The 17,132-nt window shown below is 45.0% G+C and overlaps 1 protein-coding gene across 4 annotated transcripts in view; it reads right to left on the bottom strand.

Moving 5' to 3' along the window:
- The window catches only part of CDK14 (cyclin dependent kinase 14), a 2,039,605-nt gene that overhangs the window by 1,522,687 nt on the left and 499,786 nt on the right, over positions 1 to 17,132 (bottom strand). For 3 of the 4 annotated variants that reach the window (XM_086941837.1, XM_086941838.1, XM_086941839.1), the window contains one exon: positions 166 to 411. The exons of the other annotated variant lie outside the window; for it this stretch is intronic. In XM_086941837.1, coding sequence (XP_086797963.1) covers positions 166 to 411 — 246 coding nt within the window. The remainder of the gene's footprint in view (positions 1 to 165; positions 412 to 17,132) is intronic. 4 annotated transcript variants of the gene reach the window in all.

Raw genomic sequence — 17,132 nt, 5'->3', positions numbered from 1 at the left:
TTTTATTAGACATGCATGTTGCAATATTAATGCGGTCCAAGACTTCTGTCCCCAAACTTGCTTAAATGACACTTCACCTGGCAGAGCCGTGCTATATAAAAATGTTAAAACAATGTAAAGCAGTGACTGGGCATGCGGGCGCAGGCTGCAGCCAGACTCACTCACCGAGCTGGGGCTGGAATGCCGCCGGACTTTGGGGGACTCCTTCCCCGCGGATGGACTCTTCAAGCTGAGGCAGGCGTTGTTCTCCGAGTGCACCCTCTTCACCTGGCTCGCCGGCTTCTCGAAGGGCTCGAAGCCGCTCTGCGTGCGCTGCACCCGGACCTTCTTATCCTCGGGGATGGTGTCCAGGTGTTTGATGACCGACTCCATGCCCTGGCAGTTCCGTGTAGACATCTTTGTGAAACATATCTGAGGGGACAGAAGCCGATATAGTCCAGTGAGGTGCGCGTCTGATGTCAGCGCTTCGACTGGGCGTGGCCGCCTTCGCGCAGAGGGGCGTCAACCACGCGCAGGTGAACCCTGGAGCGCCCAACGCCCGCTTACACACCAGCTTTGTTCACTTTCCACAGTTACACTGGTACAACCTGATTAATGTTTACATTTTAGAGGCTACAATCAAGTTAGTAATCTGTCCTGCGTTGGGATGAGGCGCGGAATGTTTCTGCAGCGCAGTGATACAGAAGAACAGGGGGTTGTGTGGAGGAAGGACACAGAGGGTTCTGTCCACGCCTCTCCGATTTATTGGTGTTATAAGGGCAGTATAAGAGACTTGGCGTGAGGATGGGACGTGCTCGGAACAGGTAATGAAAATGCCGGTCATGCACGTGTCTCCTACATAACCTTGGCACGCGCCTTGACGAGCCTTGCATTACTGAAAGGGATCATCGCACTCAGCTGCCAACAAATGGAAACATGCATTATTCCAAGTCTAAGAATTCAAAATCCCCATCTTGCAAAGATGTAGGAGACGAAAAAAACCAGACTTGTCCCAAGGCACTGCATTACCATTGTAAGAGCCGCAGCTTGCGTCACCCCTCCTGAAATATTCATGCAGAGCTTGAGTGGCAAAGTTTCTGCGTCTGCCTTGCTGGATGCCGGCAGAACTATCACACTAATTAAAGTGACATCGGTGGTATCCCAAACAAACAGCTTTACACAGAGGCGGCGGGGTTGAGTTTCCTTCTGCATTATTCAGGTGGAGTGTTAGAAATATTGTGTTGAACCAAATCAGAGAATGGCTGGTTGAGCTTGCGGTGGTGACAACAAGCGGGCGGTGACCTGTGCTGGTTGGACATACCTTAAGAGGCACGTGAAGCCTGGGAAAGAGCAACTTTAGAGGACCCTTCTATGTCTGTGCGGAAAAGTGCCTCTCAACCTGTTACTTTATTACATAGATTCTAGATCCTGGCTTGCAGGTTAATGAACCATGAATGTACCTGGATGTCTATATACAGAGGTGACGGATGGCAGGGGAGGGATACAAGAAATGTATCTTAAAATAATATTGAAAAAGAAACTTCTTAAACCATTGAAGATATGCCACCGATAACTATGGCAGGTGAAGTCTTGTCTTTGAACTACACTGGCAGCAGGGTTGCACCATTTACTTCAATAGACTGCTGGTGCAAATACATTTTTTTAAATGGTTGGAGTAAATGCGGTTTGCAATGGTCGACTGATGCAAAATTGCATTCACCCACTGCAAATTTGCTGAGATCAGATCCAGTTTATCTAATTTGGCCTCAGATGCAGTGCTTTAAATGGAAAAAAAAGTGCAGGTACTCACCAAAAGGAGCAGTGGGTGGAGTTAGGGGAGGTGCTAAGGTGGGACAAGGGGCGGAGCTAGCTTTTTGACTGTGCGAAGGTTGTATGCACAAAATCTGCATGCATTGTTAGAATGTTGGATCCCTCTGTTCATTAGTTATCTTACTAATAATTATATATATGGCACTTACTTATAAGTGTTTATTACTACACAAAGTAGCCTTTTTTGGCATCCTTAAAATAAGAAAAGATTGAGGAAATAACAGCGAGGTTCTAAATATATGCCTTCCTGTTTGCAGGCAGGTCCTTGCTGCAGGGTCATAACTCACTAAGCTATTTTACCAGGATCTTAACTTTTAACCTGCAGGTAACACAAGGCTCTATGCAACAAAAACTGTAATGTTTTGATTTGTTCTGCATTCCGTCCATCAATTGTGTGTATTTTGCTCAGTTTGTACAGCACACACTATTGGTGGTAGTTATTTGTCAAGATAACCATGAAGGAAATGTGACCTATGCTGTGAAGAAAGGCACAGCAAGATACTGTAAGGTGGCCAGTAGAAGCTCCATAGTTTCTTTTGTGAGTTCGGATGCGTTTGGTATGTGTTTAATTGTATGTGTGCATGTTGTATGTGTGTGTCTACCGATGGACTGTGTGTGCTGTGTGTCCGTGCTTGTGGTTTTCGCAAGTATTTGCATGTGCGTGCTTGGGCATGAATCTTTGGTGCATGTACATCTGTGCAGAACGTACTCATCCGTGTCTGTGCATTATGGTTTGTGTGCATGTATCCGTTAATGTGCTGTGTGCATTTGCCTATGGTGCTTGTCTATTTGTGGAGTGTGTGTTTTATTTGGGCAACAGTGAAATCGAGCATTTCATGAACATTTGTTTTAAAAATAAAAAACGTTAGTAAAATTGAAGGGTATCGAAGAGTGTGTTCTTCCGAATGAGCTGTGTTCATGCCTGTGACTCATTCTGAAACAGCAGCCAGAGTTCAGTGCCTTCCTCCAGCTTATTTTCTCTACCACGTACACAAACACTTGGCACTTATCCATTATAAAGAAACACGTTTCAAAACAAAATAGAGTTTTACGAAATATAGACCAAGTTGTATTGGCAGCCAAAGTGCTTAATAAGTGCTGAAGAATGGTGCCCCCCCGCCATACACCCAAGGCAGGCCAGTGAGGCCTGTAGTCGGAAAGGGTCCGAGGCCGACAGGGGCAGGCCAGCTGGCGCCTGTCCCCAGGTGCGCTTAATGGGCCGCCTTTAGTTGACACTCAGTGGACATCACTCTCACAGCCATAAACCCACTTTTAAATCAGTTCTGTTCAGTGCGTCCCGCCGCCACCAATTAGATTTTACAGCCCCCTCTCGGCCCCACTGGGAAAGAACAATGGATCCGATATGCACTCTGCAGACCCCCTCCCTCCCCGCTCAGAAGACTTCCAAACTTCCAAAGGTGACAAGCACTCCTGTGATTAATTCCCTGCAGTGCTTGTTAAAGGAGCTGCAGAGGTAGTGGAGGTGATAAAGGAAGCGCTGCCTGGGCTGAAGTCAGGTCCCATGAGTACCGGTACTCTCTTCATTCTAGGAAAAGTGCAGAAAAGGAAAAAGTGCCGGTACTCCGTACCGGTGAGTACCGGCCCATTTAAAGCACTGCTCAGATGGTGATCAGAAACTCAAAAGGCGTAATAGGCATCTCTGGAGAGTCAACCGTTATGCTTTTGTACAGTGTGAATGAGTTGCTTAGCCATGTATACCAACAATAAAACGACCTGCAAGGCAATTTCTTGTCAAAAGGGAAACACCCAATCGACCCAATGCTCATATGAGGAATGAGAATCTAAACCAAAAGAGTTTTAATGATAAAGAAAATATTCTCGTCATGTGGGCGTCAGAATATTCTCCTATAGTACAACTCGGAGGCCAATGGGACACCCTAAGTTCTCTACAGCTCCTTATTGCCTATGGTTTCCACCTGTCGCAAAACACTTTATTCTTATATACAGCGTCCAGCATGAATCGAAAATAGGCCCGGGCACCAAACAAAAAGTGTCCCACATTAACTAATCAGAAGGATGAAAACAGTGGTACATTTGCAAATCAGGGAATTTGGGCTTGCTGCAGGCAACGTTTGAGACAATATTAGAGAAATCAACAGTAAAAGTCAGCCCACCAGATCATGAAACACGTGCACAGACAGCCAAAATGCAACTCATAGATTAATATGTCAGATTAGACGTTCGGGCACTGCCAGATTTCCCTATAACCAGTCCGACCCTGCTTCAATGTATATTGGCAGCTGCAGTTTAAAGCCATTCACACCAGGTTTCAACACTTGTTATTAGAGGAACTAAAAATTAACTGCAACAAAGTTACAATAACTTTGACAGATATCAGATTCAGATGATTTTAACAAGTCTGTGTAATATAACATTAATATAATATATATATTTTCACTGAAAAAAACAAAGGTTAAAGTAACGTATTAGTTAGCTGAAACATTCAGAAACAGTGTAACGTTTAAACTCTAAAAAAACACTCAAATTCACCAGCTCTAGTTAACGTTATCCCAAGTAACTATGACTCGTGCCCCAAGGTAGCTCTAACTCGTGCCCACCGCCATGCCCAGTTTTCTCATCAATACTTTCACTTCAAATGTTGCAGTGATTTATTCAGCGATGTCATAGAAGATATCATGAGAGATGTAATATGTAATATGTAATATGAACGGGCAGATTCCTACCTCATGGAAAGGTGCATTAGCTCATCTGGGGCCAGATGTAGGAGCCCTAATACCCGTCGGTAACGGCCAAATTCGGCCGTTACCGACCGGTATTAGGGTTTCCAGATGTAGGGGGCCTATATTCTACCGGTAAATTTACAGAATTGGTAAAATACCAAATCGGTATATTTACCGATTCGGAAAATCCACATGTAGGTGGCACTCCTAAGAGTGCCACAGGCCCTTAGGAATCGGTATTTTACCACCCAATCCATCTAGTGAGACACCAAAGGGACCTTTTGAGATTATCAGGCCACTGAGGTTTATAGAGCCAAGGCCAAGGGAAATTGTTCAATAGCTCTGGCTTGGAGGTAAGCTTACTTTTTAAAATCATTACTTCATGTATCACAAAGTACTACCTCCTCACAACTCTACTTTGACCTTGGCCTTAAAAACATTAGGGACAAAGCAGCCCGCAAACCATTGTTTTTCTGGGTCTACACCAGAATTATCCTCGTATAGGTGTGGCTGCCAAGAGATTTTGACATTAGACAAGGCTTTTATCTTGCTGTGGCTGCTCCATGTAAGGTCATAGTTGGATGCATTGGGGAGGAAAATTGTACGGCAAGATACAGCAACTATTTCTAGAATCACAAAGAAGTTTATAAAGTCTACCTTTTGAAACAACATCATCGATCCATGAGATATAACAAACTAATACATTTCTGGCTGAGAACCGCCACCCTGTTTAGAACACTACATGGATGACATGGCCAAATCCCTGTATGTCAGATTCAGACTTGGAACTCTATGTACTATTAGTTTTTAATCTAAATGGAAGCATGGTGGTACCTCTACTCGAAATTGTTTGATATGCAATACATTTAGTGTGGTGGAAGATGGGGACCATATTTTATTCTTATGCCCGGTGTATAAGCATGCAAGAATGAAATGGATAAGTCTGCTTTGCTTGCATATGGGTTTTCAGAATTTTCTTATTGCTTCCAAAGTGCCACAGACTGATGTAAGTGGGCCCATTTTTTTTGGGACGTAGCAAGTTTTCAAATACTGCACGGTTTCGTAGGAAGCAGTTAGGGCTTCCATTTAAAACATATTGGTATAATGAAGTTTAATTTTGTTATTTTATATATTAATATATAATGATGTTATGTGTTTTATCTGTATCCTGTGCATGTTTTTGTGTTTTATGAGGTGTACCCATGATATAAACATTATTGATTGATTGAGATTATCCGGTATATGTTCAGTCAACTTTGCCTGAACCTGAACCTGCATTTCCAGATCCACACCGACCCGAAGACCACCCTCAGAGGCACCCTGATCTACCGACCTCCGGGACCACGCACCCAATTCAGCGAGGACATCGCCGACTTCGTCAGCCCGCATGCCCTCCCCTCCGCTGACTACATCCTCCTGGGGGACCTCAACTTCCACCTGGAGAACAACAACGACCGCAACACCAGCACCCTGCTCGACAACCTCGCCAATCTTGGACTCAAGCAGCTGGTATCCACCCCCACCCACCTCGCCGGACACACACTCGACGCAGTCTTCTCATCCAGCACAGACATCGCCTTCAGCCACGCCACAGAGCTCCAATGGACGGACCACAGCTGTGTCCACCTCACCTTCAAAAGAACGACGACCCACCACCACCAGCAACAGGTTGCCCGCAGAAGCTGGAACAAGATCACAGCCGACCAGCTCGCCACCTCCTTCAGCCAGCACCCCCCTGCCAGCTCAGCGAACCCCAGCCAGGCCGCAGACAACCTCACGAAGTGGATCAGCAACTGCGCGGACGAGCTCGCCCCACTGAGGACCCCGCCCAGCAGACCCGGCAGCAAAAAAGCCCCATGGTTCACCGACGAACTCAAGAGCTCCAAGAAGAACTGCCGAGCCCTCGAGAAAGTCTGGAGAAGGGAACCAACACCGGACAACAGGACAACCTTCAAGCTTGCCACCCGGAAGCACCACCAGCTGATCCGCACCGCCAAGAAAACTGCATTCAAGGACCGGCTGGACAACAACGCACACAACTGCAAGGAACTCTTCAACATCGTGAAAGAGCTTTCCAACCCCAGCGCAGGAAACAACGACATCACCCCATCGCAAGACCTCTGCAACTCCCTCGCCTCATACTTCCACAACAAGATCGCGGACATACACAACAGCTTCAACAACCAACCAACGCACACCACGACCGAACCACCACCCCGCACCACCACCCTCCGCGCCTGGGCTCCGATCAGCACCGATGACACCGTCCGCACGATGAACTCCATCCACTCAGGATCTCCGACCGACCCCTGCCCCCACCACGTCTTCAACAAGGCCGACGCTGTCATCGCACCCCACCTGCGAGACATCATCAACACATCCTTCGACGCCGCCACCTTCCCCGAGAGCTGGAAGCACGCCGAACTCAGCGCTCTACTCAAGAAACCCACAGCGGACCCCACCGAACTCAAGAATTACCGCCCCATCTCGCTCCTCCCGTTTCCAGCCAAAGTCATCGAGAAGACCGTCAACAAGCAGCTGGCCGCCTTCCTGGAGACGAATGGATCCCTCGACCCCTCACAGTCTGGCTTCCGAGCCAACCACAGCACCGAGACCGCCCTCATCGCCGCCACCGATGACATCCGAGCCCTGATGGACAACGGAGAAACAGCGGCCCTCATCCTCCTAGACCTCTCCGCGGCATTCAACACTGTCTGCCACCGCACCCTAGTACAGCGCCTCAGCAACGTCGGAATCCAGGAGAAGGCTCTGGATTGGATCATCTCCTTCCTCGACGGAAGAACACAGAGAGTCCGCCTACCACCGTACAAGTCAGAGGCCACCGAAGTCATCTGCGGCGTCCCTCAAGGATCCTCGCTGAGCCCCACCCTCTTCAACGTCTACATGAGCCCCCTCGCGGCCATCGCATGCCAACACAACCTCAACATAATCTCCTACGCCGACGACACCCAGCTGATCCTCTCCCTGACCAACGACCCCGCCGCCGCCAGAGCCAATCTGCACGAAGGGATGAAAGAGGTAGCCGAGTGGATGACGACCAGCCGCCTGAAACTGAACTCAGACAAGACGGAGGTCCTCATCCTAGGCTCTTCGCCCTCCGCCTGGGACGACTCCTGGTGGCCTCCCGCCCTGGGCACCGCACCCAAACCGACAGACCACGCACGCAACCTGGGCTTCATCCTGGACTCCTCCCTCTCCATGACCAGGCAAGTCAACACCGTCTCCTCGGCGTGCTTCAACATCCTACGCATGCTACGGAAGATCTTCTGGTGGATCCCCACCGAGACCAGGAAGACCGTCACCCAGGCCCTCGTCACCAGTCGACTGGACTACGGCAACGCCCTCTACGCCGGTACCACCGCCAAGCTCCAGAAGAGACTCCAGCGGATCCAGAACGCCTCAGCCAGACTCATCCTCGACATCCCACGAACCAGCCACATCTCCGGACATCTCAGAGACCTGCATTGGCTCCCCGTCAACAAAAGAATCACCTTCCGCCTCCTCACCCATGCACACAAAGCCCTACACAACCAAGGCCCGAGCTACCTCAACAACCGAATCAACTTCTACGCTCCCAAACGCCACCTCCGCTCAGCCAACCACGCCCTCGCCGCCGTCCCCCGCATCCGAAGAGCGACAACAGGAGGAAGGTCCTTCTCCTACCTGGCCGCCAAGACCTGGAACTCCCTCCCGACCGACCTGCGCCTGACCCAAGACCACCTCTCCTTCAGGAAGAAGCTGAAGACCTGGCTGTTCGAGCAGTAACGGCACCCCCCCACCCCCCAGCGCCTTGAGACCCTACGGGTAGGTAGTGCGATCTATAAATGTCTTTGATTGATTGATTGATTGTTCCACTGATTGTAACAGGCGCATCTTGTTTTTAAAACATAATGAAGCTGCATGTAAATAAACGATTTGGCCCAGTGGCGGGCTGCTACATGTTCTTCTTCCTAATTCTTGAGTTGGGAGCCACACTAAGGCAATATACTCCGCTACTCTACAACTTCCATTTTTTATTACCCTCCCTTTCAAAAATAGCTCCCTTTCGCAAAAAAAAATATATTTTTTTGTATATATATATATATATATATATATATATATATATATATATATATATATATATATATATATATATATATATATATATATATATATATGTATGTATATATATTTATATATACATCAAACTTGTGATTTTCAGCTAGACTCATTTTTCAGGCGCTGACTAATAATTATGTCTCATGCATTCAAGGTGTGTTGTTTAACTACACATACATGAACAAACCTTCCAGAACTTGAATAAGTGATGACGAGTGATATGGGCGTTTGCTTAATAAAATCAACTAAATGAGAATTACACCTTCATAAACGACAGAGAGATTTGCAAATGTTTGCATCGTAGACAGCAGAATACAATACTTTTTAATAATTATGAGAATGTGCTTTTATATAGCCCTCAATGCTGCAGTTTTGCCCTCTGTAAATAACAGACACAGCTGTTATACAATGCAAAGAGACTGGCTTATGGCTGGCTGGTTAGTTACACTTTCAAGACACTCTTTACCCAAAAGCTCTCTTAGCATGGAAGCATCAGGTTAATTTGGGCCTGTGAGGATCCGAACTCGTAGGTTGCAGATCTCACAGATATTAGTGGCGAGCATTTAACTCACTGAACCATCTTACCCACCTGTGTGTTTAAGAGATATAAGGTTTAAAAACAGCAGAACTGTAAATGATTTTATCCAATAAAGCAGGGCTATGAAATAAAAATGTTTCCAAACTGTGTCCATATTACACAAAAACCAGGTTGTTAACACGGGTGTAGCAAGAAAATTAAAAATACACCCCGCACACACACTTTCAACCAAATCTTTGATGGCACCAAGCAAGTGAATCAAGTGAACCAAACCTCCCCCTAGAAGAACCCCCTTGTCTCTTCCATCCAAACATGTATCCATTCATCCTTTCACCCTTCCATCCATTCCCTGATAGCCACTATTTCACCTTTACATTTGGTCATTCATCCCTTCTTTCATCATTCAATCTTTCCCCCTTCATCTGTTCACACAATCATCTATGCATGCATCAATCCACCATACATCCATCCACCCATAAATTCATCATTTGACTTATCAATCAATAAGCCATCCATGCACCCACATACACTGTCAAATTTCCCTTTAGTCTGTCAGCCTTTCACCTGTTCGTCCACATATCCAATCACTCATTATTTCACCTACACATCCATCTACCTATTCATTCATCCACCCAATCATACATACATCATACCTTTGTTTCACCATTCCTTCCATTCAACAATATTCCTTCCCTAATTCCATTTTCTGTCTACCCATCTTTCGTTCTTCCTTGCTCGCCCTTGCTCTCCTTTTAATGCTGTTATTCCTTTATAGCGTTAATTATTAGCTTTTGTCTGCTGAGTTTCAGACTGAAGAGGCCAATAAAGAACACTGCAGTAGCTGCTAAAGTGGGGTTTATGACGCTCCTGAAGTAGCTGGAGGCAGCGAGGTAAACAATCACACTGGGATTACGTGCTTCAAGGTAAATATGTGGAATTTGCACCCAATAAATTCCAATTTCAAAAAACCAAACCATTACAAGTAATCTCCGTGCCCTGTGGAATTTTACTTTATAGAGAGCCGTACATCTCATATATGATTATATATTGCATTGGAAAAAAAATCACATGTGCGTTTTTTGCCACCTCTCTTCAGCTATCAGTCACAGACAGTATTGTATACAATACTACCCCACACCCTCACCTCTCCCTTCACACCCTCAGTCACAGTACACCTTCATGGCACACTAGGTGCCATTGCAAGCTTGGTGATGCCCTGGAAGTTGTCCCAAAGCCCAGAACCTCTCGCACCAGATCACTCCACTTCCCCTCTCCGATTAGTCCCCTTTGGCGCACCATGCACTGAATTATGGGCTTTGTGATCCCCTGTGTCTTGGCCTGCAGCACTTTCCTGCGCATCATTATGCCCAACGTGCACCATCTTCTCTCCCTACCCTGATACCCCTCTCTTGGTCCATGGATGCCGCCACTATAAGTCAATAGCAGTAAGGTGCAATCTTAAAACTATTGAAATCTTTGTTTTTTATACTTTGAAGCTAGCCGCCACGTGGCAACCAGATGGCCAATAGAAACACTTTTTTCAAACTTTCTAGATGGCCACATTGCATCAAGCAGCACTGTAGTTCTCTTGAAAGTATGAAAACATTGCTTTCTATAGTTTCAAAATGGATACTGCTTTGCCTCATCAAACAACTTTTAAGTATAGATATCAATGTTTTCTTAAGTTTTAAGATGGCCATTACTACTACTGGCTTTGCCTGAACTGTCGTATTTTAAAAGCGTCCAGATTTGGCAAAATCAGTAATGGTAATCACCATTTTAAGGCATTTCAGAGAGTAAGGATACAGCAACGGATCTTTTCAGAAGGTAAAACCCAACATGATCTGGAAAAGCACATCTCAACACTAAAAAGGCATAAAAGAGCCTCTGTTTCGCAAATGAATCAGAAGCAGATCTTCTTGGTTGCTGGGTTCACCAAGGTTGACTGCATGAAGGATCCATTCTCATCCACTGTAACCATCCCTCCCCCACTACTGAAAACCTACCACAGAGGTTTGCCAAGAAAACCCAAGGAGTAAAAAAAAAGATACACATCAAGTGATCCTTAACTTGAAGTCCTGGCCAGCGAAATTGTCTAACGGTTTGACTGATTCGTGGGTCATTGCACGATAAAGATGCCATCAAAAAAACCTCAAAGGTCTGTGGAACGAAATAACTGAAGAGGTACATGTTTAAAGCAACCACTACACAGGAGACTGAATATATAAAACATATACAATAATCTAAATAGCAAAATACTAGACATGGTCCTAAAACACAGTACGAGACCATGGCCAATGAGAGAGGGACAGCGCCAAGATGTACCTGAAATCCTGGGAAGACAATGCGATCTGTACCCTTCAAATGGCCCAAGTACAGGGCATCGATGGGAGAATAGTTTTGAAAGTACCCAAGATCAAACAATTAAGAGCACCCTTTACTTGACATAAGGCAACAGCGATGTTGTATAATTTGAATGGGGTGATGCACAAGTGTATGCCAGGTGCACAGACGTGAAGGAATGGTACTTATGTTCTATAATGATGCACACATACCACACTACCACTAAACTGACCAGACAAAAAAGAGACACATGTAAAGGTAGCTCTTTCACAACACATGGACAGTGAGTGACCTGCCATACAAACCAATGAATCATTACAATAAATTAAAATCACACGTGGCAGTGGCACAACATTCATCTTGTCATACATAACAAGTTGGCTGTGGAGCTGTCAGAGAAAAGTGCCAACCAAGTTAAGACATGCACCACTGAAGTGGCCTTTTATGAGTCATAGGACATTTTGTTGATATAGGTTCAAGACAAGTACACACACCCCTTACCATCAACAAGACCCCTGTACGTAGGCATGCATGCAAGATTAAGACACATTTGACATGAGAATCAAATGTGTTGCAGGACTGTACATATCAGTACCAGTCAACAATAAAGGAGTGAGGGGGAGTCTTCCTAAGACGAGCCTCACCACCCTACCTATTACATAAAAGAACAAAAATGTAGTGGAGACTGTCTTGTGTGTAAAGAGGTACAATGCTAACTTGCCCTACTAAGTAGTTCTGCTGGAATAATTCTTTAAAAGGCCACAGAGCCCCCACCCACATTTGTGGCATGCTTCATCATCACACTTTCTCTCCTCACACCAGCCTTGGATGGTGACTGGTTTGGGCTTCCTTTGCACTCCAGAGCATGGGCAGTCCCATCCCAGAACCAACCAAGAATGGCACACCTTTAGACAGGGTTGCAAAGCAGGTGGTAGTCCTGAAAAATATAGAGTGAACTGGGGTTATGAAGAATCAATTCACTAATAAACAAAGGAAAAGCAAATAAGAATGAAAGGGTAAGAAAAATCGGAGACCAGGTAGTAGGGTCACAAATGCAGTGCAGTGCCAAAACAAAGGAAAAGGATGAAAAGAAATCATGCATGCAGTGAGGGATATTGGCATATGGAACAACATAGAGAGATTGAGGGAATAGATGAAAAGGCTGTACATGGAAAAAGAAATGAAGGGTTGTATCTTATCAACTTTGAGGTAGTTTGACACAAGCTCGTGTTTAACAGTTTTACCTAACTCCAAAGGTGTGTTAGTTCATGTACATGAAACCAGCAAACCTTCCCTCAGTCTTTCACTAGCTCCAACACATTTCAAAATTCATTCACCAACTGCCTAATAATACAGGGATACTGTTTAGCAGGTCAGTCCAACTTTGGAAATACAAAAGAGAAGAAGTCACACACCATTGCACTCAGAGCATCTTCTGCTGTACACAATAAATGAACAGATAACACACCAAAATCCTACATTGTTGTACATTTTCAACCCACATTTGGCAGAAAATGCAGGCAACATTTTTGAGAGAGAGTGAATTTGGGACAAGCCAGGTGGTGGTTACAGCCTAAAAAAACACATTGATTTAACTGGATTTATGATACCACTTTTATGAAATTGCTGAAAACTGAGCTCTTTCGGATGTTCTGTGGTTGAAAGCCAAGTCTCAGAGACACAATGTTCGGCAGACAGCGGAATTCCTGCTGTGTGCAACAAGCTAAATCTGCAGTCACTGGTTACCCAAATGTTCCCATGCTCCTCTCCACATTTCCTACAAAAGGCCTGCATGTTTAACCCCTTCAGTGCTAAGGCACCATTAATATTTACATTAATTTTCCATTGAAATGAATGGAAAGTTCATGACGAGTTACCCTTGTCATTAGCAGCCAAGAGGTTGGCAGTACCCAAGCCACTTTGATTTACTAAAATTATATCTACAATACATGTACTTAAAGTTGCTTTCAGCCAGCTCTCTTCATCCTTTGGTTTGTTGTGCCATTCAGATTTCACTTCACCCTCTACATGATGCAGCATAGAGCAGAGGGCCAGCCTACTTCAGGCACTGGCTAACATCATTTTGAGTAACTGCATTTTGCTCTTTCACAAGGAACACATCCACACACAAGGTAGTTCCCTTCAGTTCTAGTATTTTTGTTTTTACTTATTTATTACTTTAGTGTTGCCTCTGTGTATAGAGCCTGATGTGATAGCAGGACCCTTTTGATATGAGCACAGGGCACATTCTTTATCAGATCCCATCTCCTGTTAATGCTGTTGTAAATTTCTATAGGAGTGGCCTTTTTTATAGTACTGCTGCTATTTCAAAGCATCCCAGATTGTGCTGATTAGAAACTGTTCTTTAGATAAATTGCCCTCTTTTTAGTATGCATGCACATGAAATGCATTTATAATTGCATTTCTGAATGTCTTTTAATTGAGGACTACAGTTATACTTGTAAACCAATTTAGTCCGTATGGCCAGCATTTAGAACTTTCTAGTTTGCTTTCAGTGTTCTTGTATGGCATGCTTATACAAACATTTAACTATGTTATAACTAATGGAAGCAGTGCAGTTTATTCCAATTTCCTTTTCTATCTTTGCAACCCTATCCGTCTCTCTACCCAATTACCTGGATGTTTGTCTTTCTGTCTATCATTCTACCAGACTGTCTTTCTACCTATCTGTCTTCCTGTTTGTCTTTGTGTCTGTATTTCTATCTACATGTCAATCTATAAACCTGCCTTTTTGTCTATCTACCTGTCTCTAGATCTATCTAGTTACCGGTCTATCTACAACCTATCATTTTGCAACCCTACGTGTATCTTCGCAAACCTTTCTTCCATCTACCTATCTAAATATCTTTGCATCTATCTATCCAACACTTTATCTATACAACCTTTTCTATAAACGCAGCCCTTTCTATTTAGCAATCTACATTTGCAACCGTCTCTATGCAACTGCCCTGCAACGCCAGACCGATTGGCTTTTTTATGTCTGGTGCTAGCCAAGAACTTCTGATTTTACTTAAACTATATTTATAACATGCATGCATCATTAGGCAATGGGTCATCCCACTTCAACCATTGGCTGACTTCACTGTGAGTTACCATATTCTGCCCTTACACAAGTAGCACATCCATACAGAAAGTAGTTCCCTTCAGAAAATATGCCAACAGACCCAATTTAGGCTGAGGGCTCACAATATTGAACACCTTGGGTGCTTGAGATATTTTCCTCCTGTGCTGCATTCCCTGATTTCCCATTGTTCATGAGGAGCTCAGCTCGTCATGAGCACAGCTCAACCGTGCCTCATGACGAGCTGAGCTCGTCATGAGCATCGAAGGGGTTAAAGCCATTTTACCCATTGACTAGCTCACTCTTTCCTGTTTCGAAATGTTGCCATGTATGCTACAGTGCCACGGACTACTAGGTAATGCACTAGTTTTGAAAATATATGTTTGTGGACGTTATTTTTAGATTGATAAGGGCCTAGCAGCTTCCCTACCATCAAAGTGTTGCAAAAACCATGAGAGAACAAACGAATTACAGTCAAAACCAGAAGTGCCATTGCTTTTTAACATAGGCACAATGGACATCAAAAGCTTTCTGTAGTTCACTGTTAGTTATCCTGATACATACTCTATATATCCTAATCTCAAGTGTACCGCACAGCCAACAACTGAGCCCACTTTTTGATCTGCATGCACAAAGGTATGCACTTGCAGACATTTGACGCTTGGCACAATATATACACCTAAATAAAACATGTTGATTAGTAGAGGATCATTAATAATTATTGCACATTTTCCTCTGAAAACGTTGCCAGTTGAATTGGTAAATTTACACATGGATAGCAAATAGCAATCTCCTCATCTTCTCTTAAAGGTGTAATCCTACAGGATTAGTGTTATCCTGTATTCCTTGCTCTGTGCTTGGCACACCATCAAATCACGTGCGCACAGCACAGACCATGAGATGCACAATATTACAGGAAAACATGAACTCTATCAAGTGCAGATTCATTTCACCTGCGGGAGAGGAGGGTGTTCAAGGGTTCCCTGGGACCCCTGTAATCCCTCCAAAGGGGTGCCCATGAGAAGTCCGCTAACTGTGCGCCACCTCCTACGTGGCATTTAATCAGCCTGCCACCTGATGGCCACTTAGGCAGAGTAGATAGACGCAGGCACAAAGGGGTGCCCTCAAATGAAATGAAACTAGGCTCCCATGCAAATCAATGTCTGCTTGGGATCCTGCTGTAAAAGAAAGGGTGAAAAGCAAAAAAAGAACAAAAGATGGATAGAATGCTGAACAATGCAAACATTCACTCCTAGACACAACGATCTGGGTTTAATCTATTGTTTTTTGATCACCACGCCACCAGAGTTTGGACCCAGCCATATGCAAATTAGTCTTGACCCTGCTCCTCATGGCAACAGTCCAACCCTTACTGCCAAGCCAGGTCCTCCCTGAACCAGGAACAAGCATCCTTAGACCGTTTTCAAGGTATCACCCCTCATCAGCCAGGCTAGCTTGAATCCCTTGGCGCAGTGAGCAGGGGACCCACGTCTGGACATAAAGTGCGGTCACAAAATTCTTATTACGAAATAGAGGGTGCAAACAAACATCTGCTCACTTTGCAGGAAAACAAGAAGTGCTATTTTACACACTATTGCTATGTACAGGAGCCTACTGCTATTATGGTGAAGTTTTGCTACCCAAACACAGGGCATCTGGGTCAATTTTCATTGTTTGCATTTGAGCCCATGGCAGTCTTGCAACACCATATTGCGTGCTTTAGTGGTAGAAGAGGAAACCAAAGTGAGGGTTGAATTGGTTATATTAATCTCGCCACCATTCTGGGGTTGACTGTGATACTTGTTCAGAGGGGTCCGGGCCAGCAGATCCGACTGGAGCTGTAGTTATTGGAGCTAGGTCATTTGTGAATTGTTCTTAGAAACCGCCCTCATCTAATTGATAACTTTATCTGGACACAACACTGCTAGACTAGATGGACCCAACATTGTTTACACATTTCGTAGCATAAAGAAGCACATTGTGGGCACACAGTAGTATTTTTCTAGTATTTTAAGTAATATAAGCAGGACTCCCCTTATAAGCGTCAAAAATCTGGACAAATCTTCATGCTAGATTGTGACTGGTGGACTGGATTAAGCTTGCTTCCTCCAGATCCTATTCTTCCCATATGCACGTCCACGCCCACCTGCATGAACAACTACCTGTCATCGACTTCATTTTTCTCTAGCCGTAAGGACAGAGATACCAGAAATGCTGCCTCCAACTCATACTGCTTAACATTAAAACACTTCCCACCAGGGCCGGCCTTAGGCATGTGCAAGCTGTGCACCTGTACAGGGCCACCAAACCCCAGGGGCCACCACGCCAATATATATCCTTAATAGAATAATCTTCGGAGGATGGATACATATTTGCGTGGCGGCCCCATGCAAGGATTTGGCGGCCTCCGGCTCTGGTTCACTTCCAAACACCCTGACCCCCCCTCTTCATGGCCTCCGCGCTCCACCCCGCCCAGACCCCCTCTTCCGGGGCCCCCTACCTACGCTCCCTGCCCAGGGCCACCATGAGCCTAGAGCCG

This window comes from Lissotriton vulgaris, chromosome 10, assembly GCF_964263255.1.
Source record: "Lissotriton vulgaris chromosome 10, aLisVul1.2, whole genome shotgun sequence".
Classification (NCBI taxonomy): domain Eukaryota; kingdom Metazoa; phylum Chordata; class Amphibia; order Caudata; family Salamandridae; genus Lissotriton; species Lissotriton vulgaris.
Note: the sequence above shows the minus strand (reverse complement) of the source record. Positions and strands in the feature narration are given on the sequence as shown.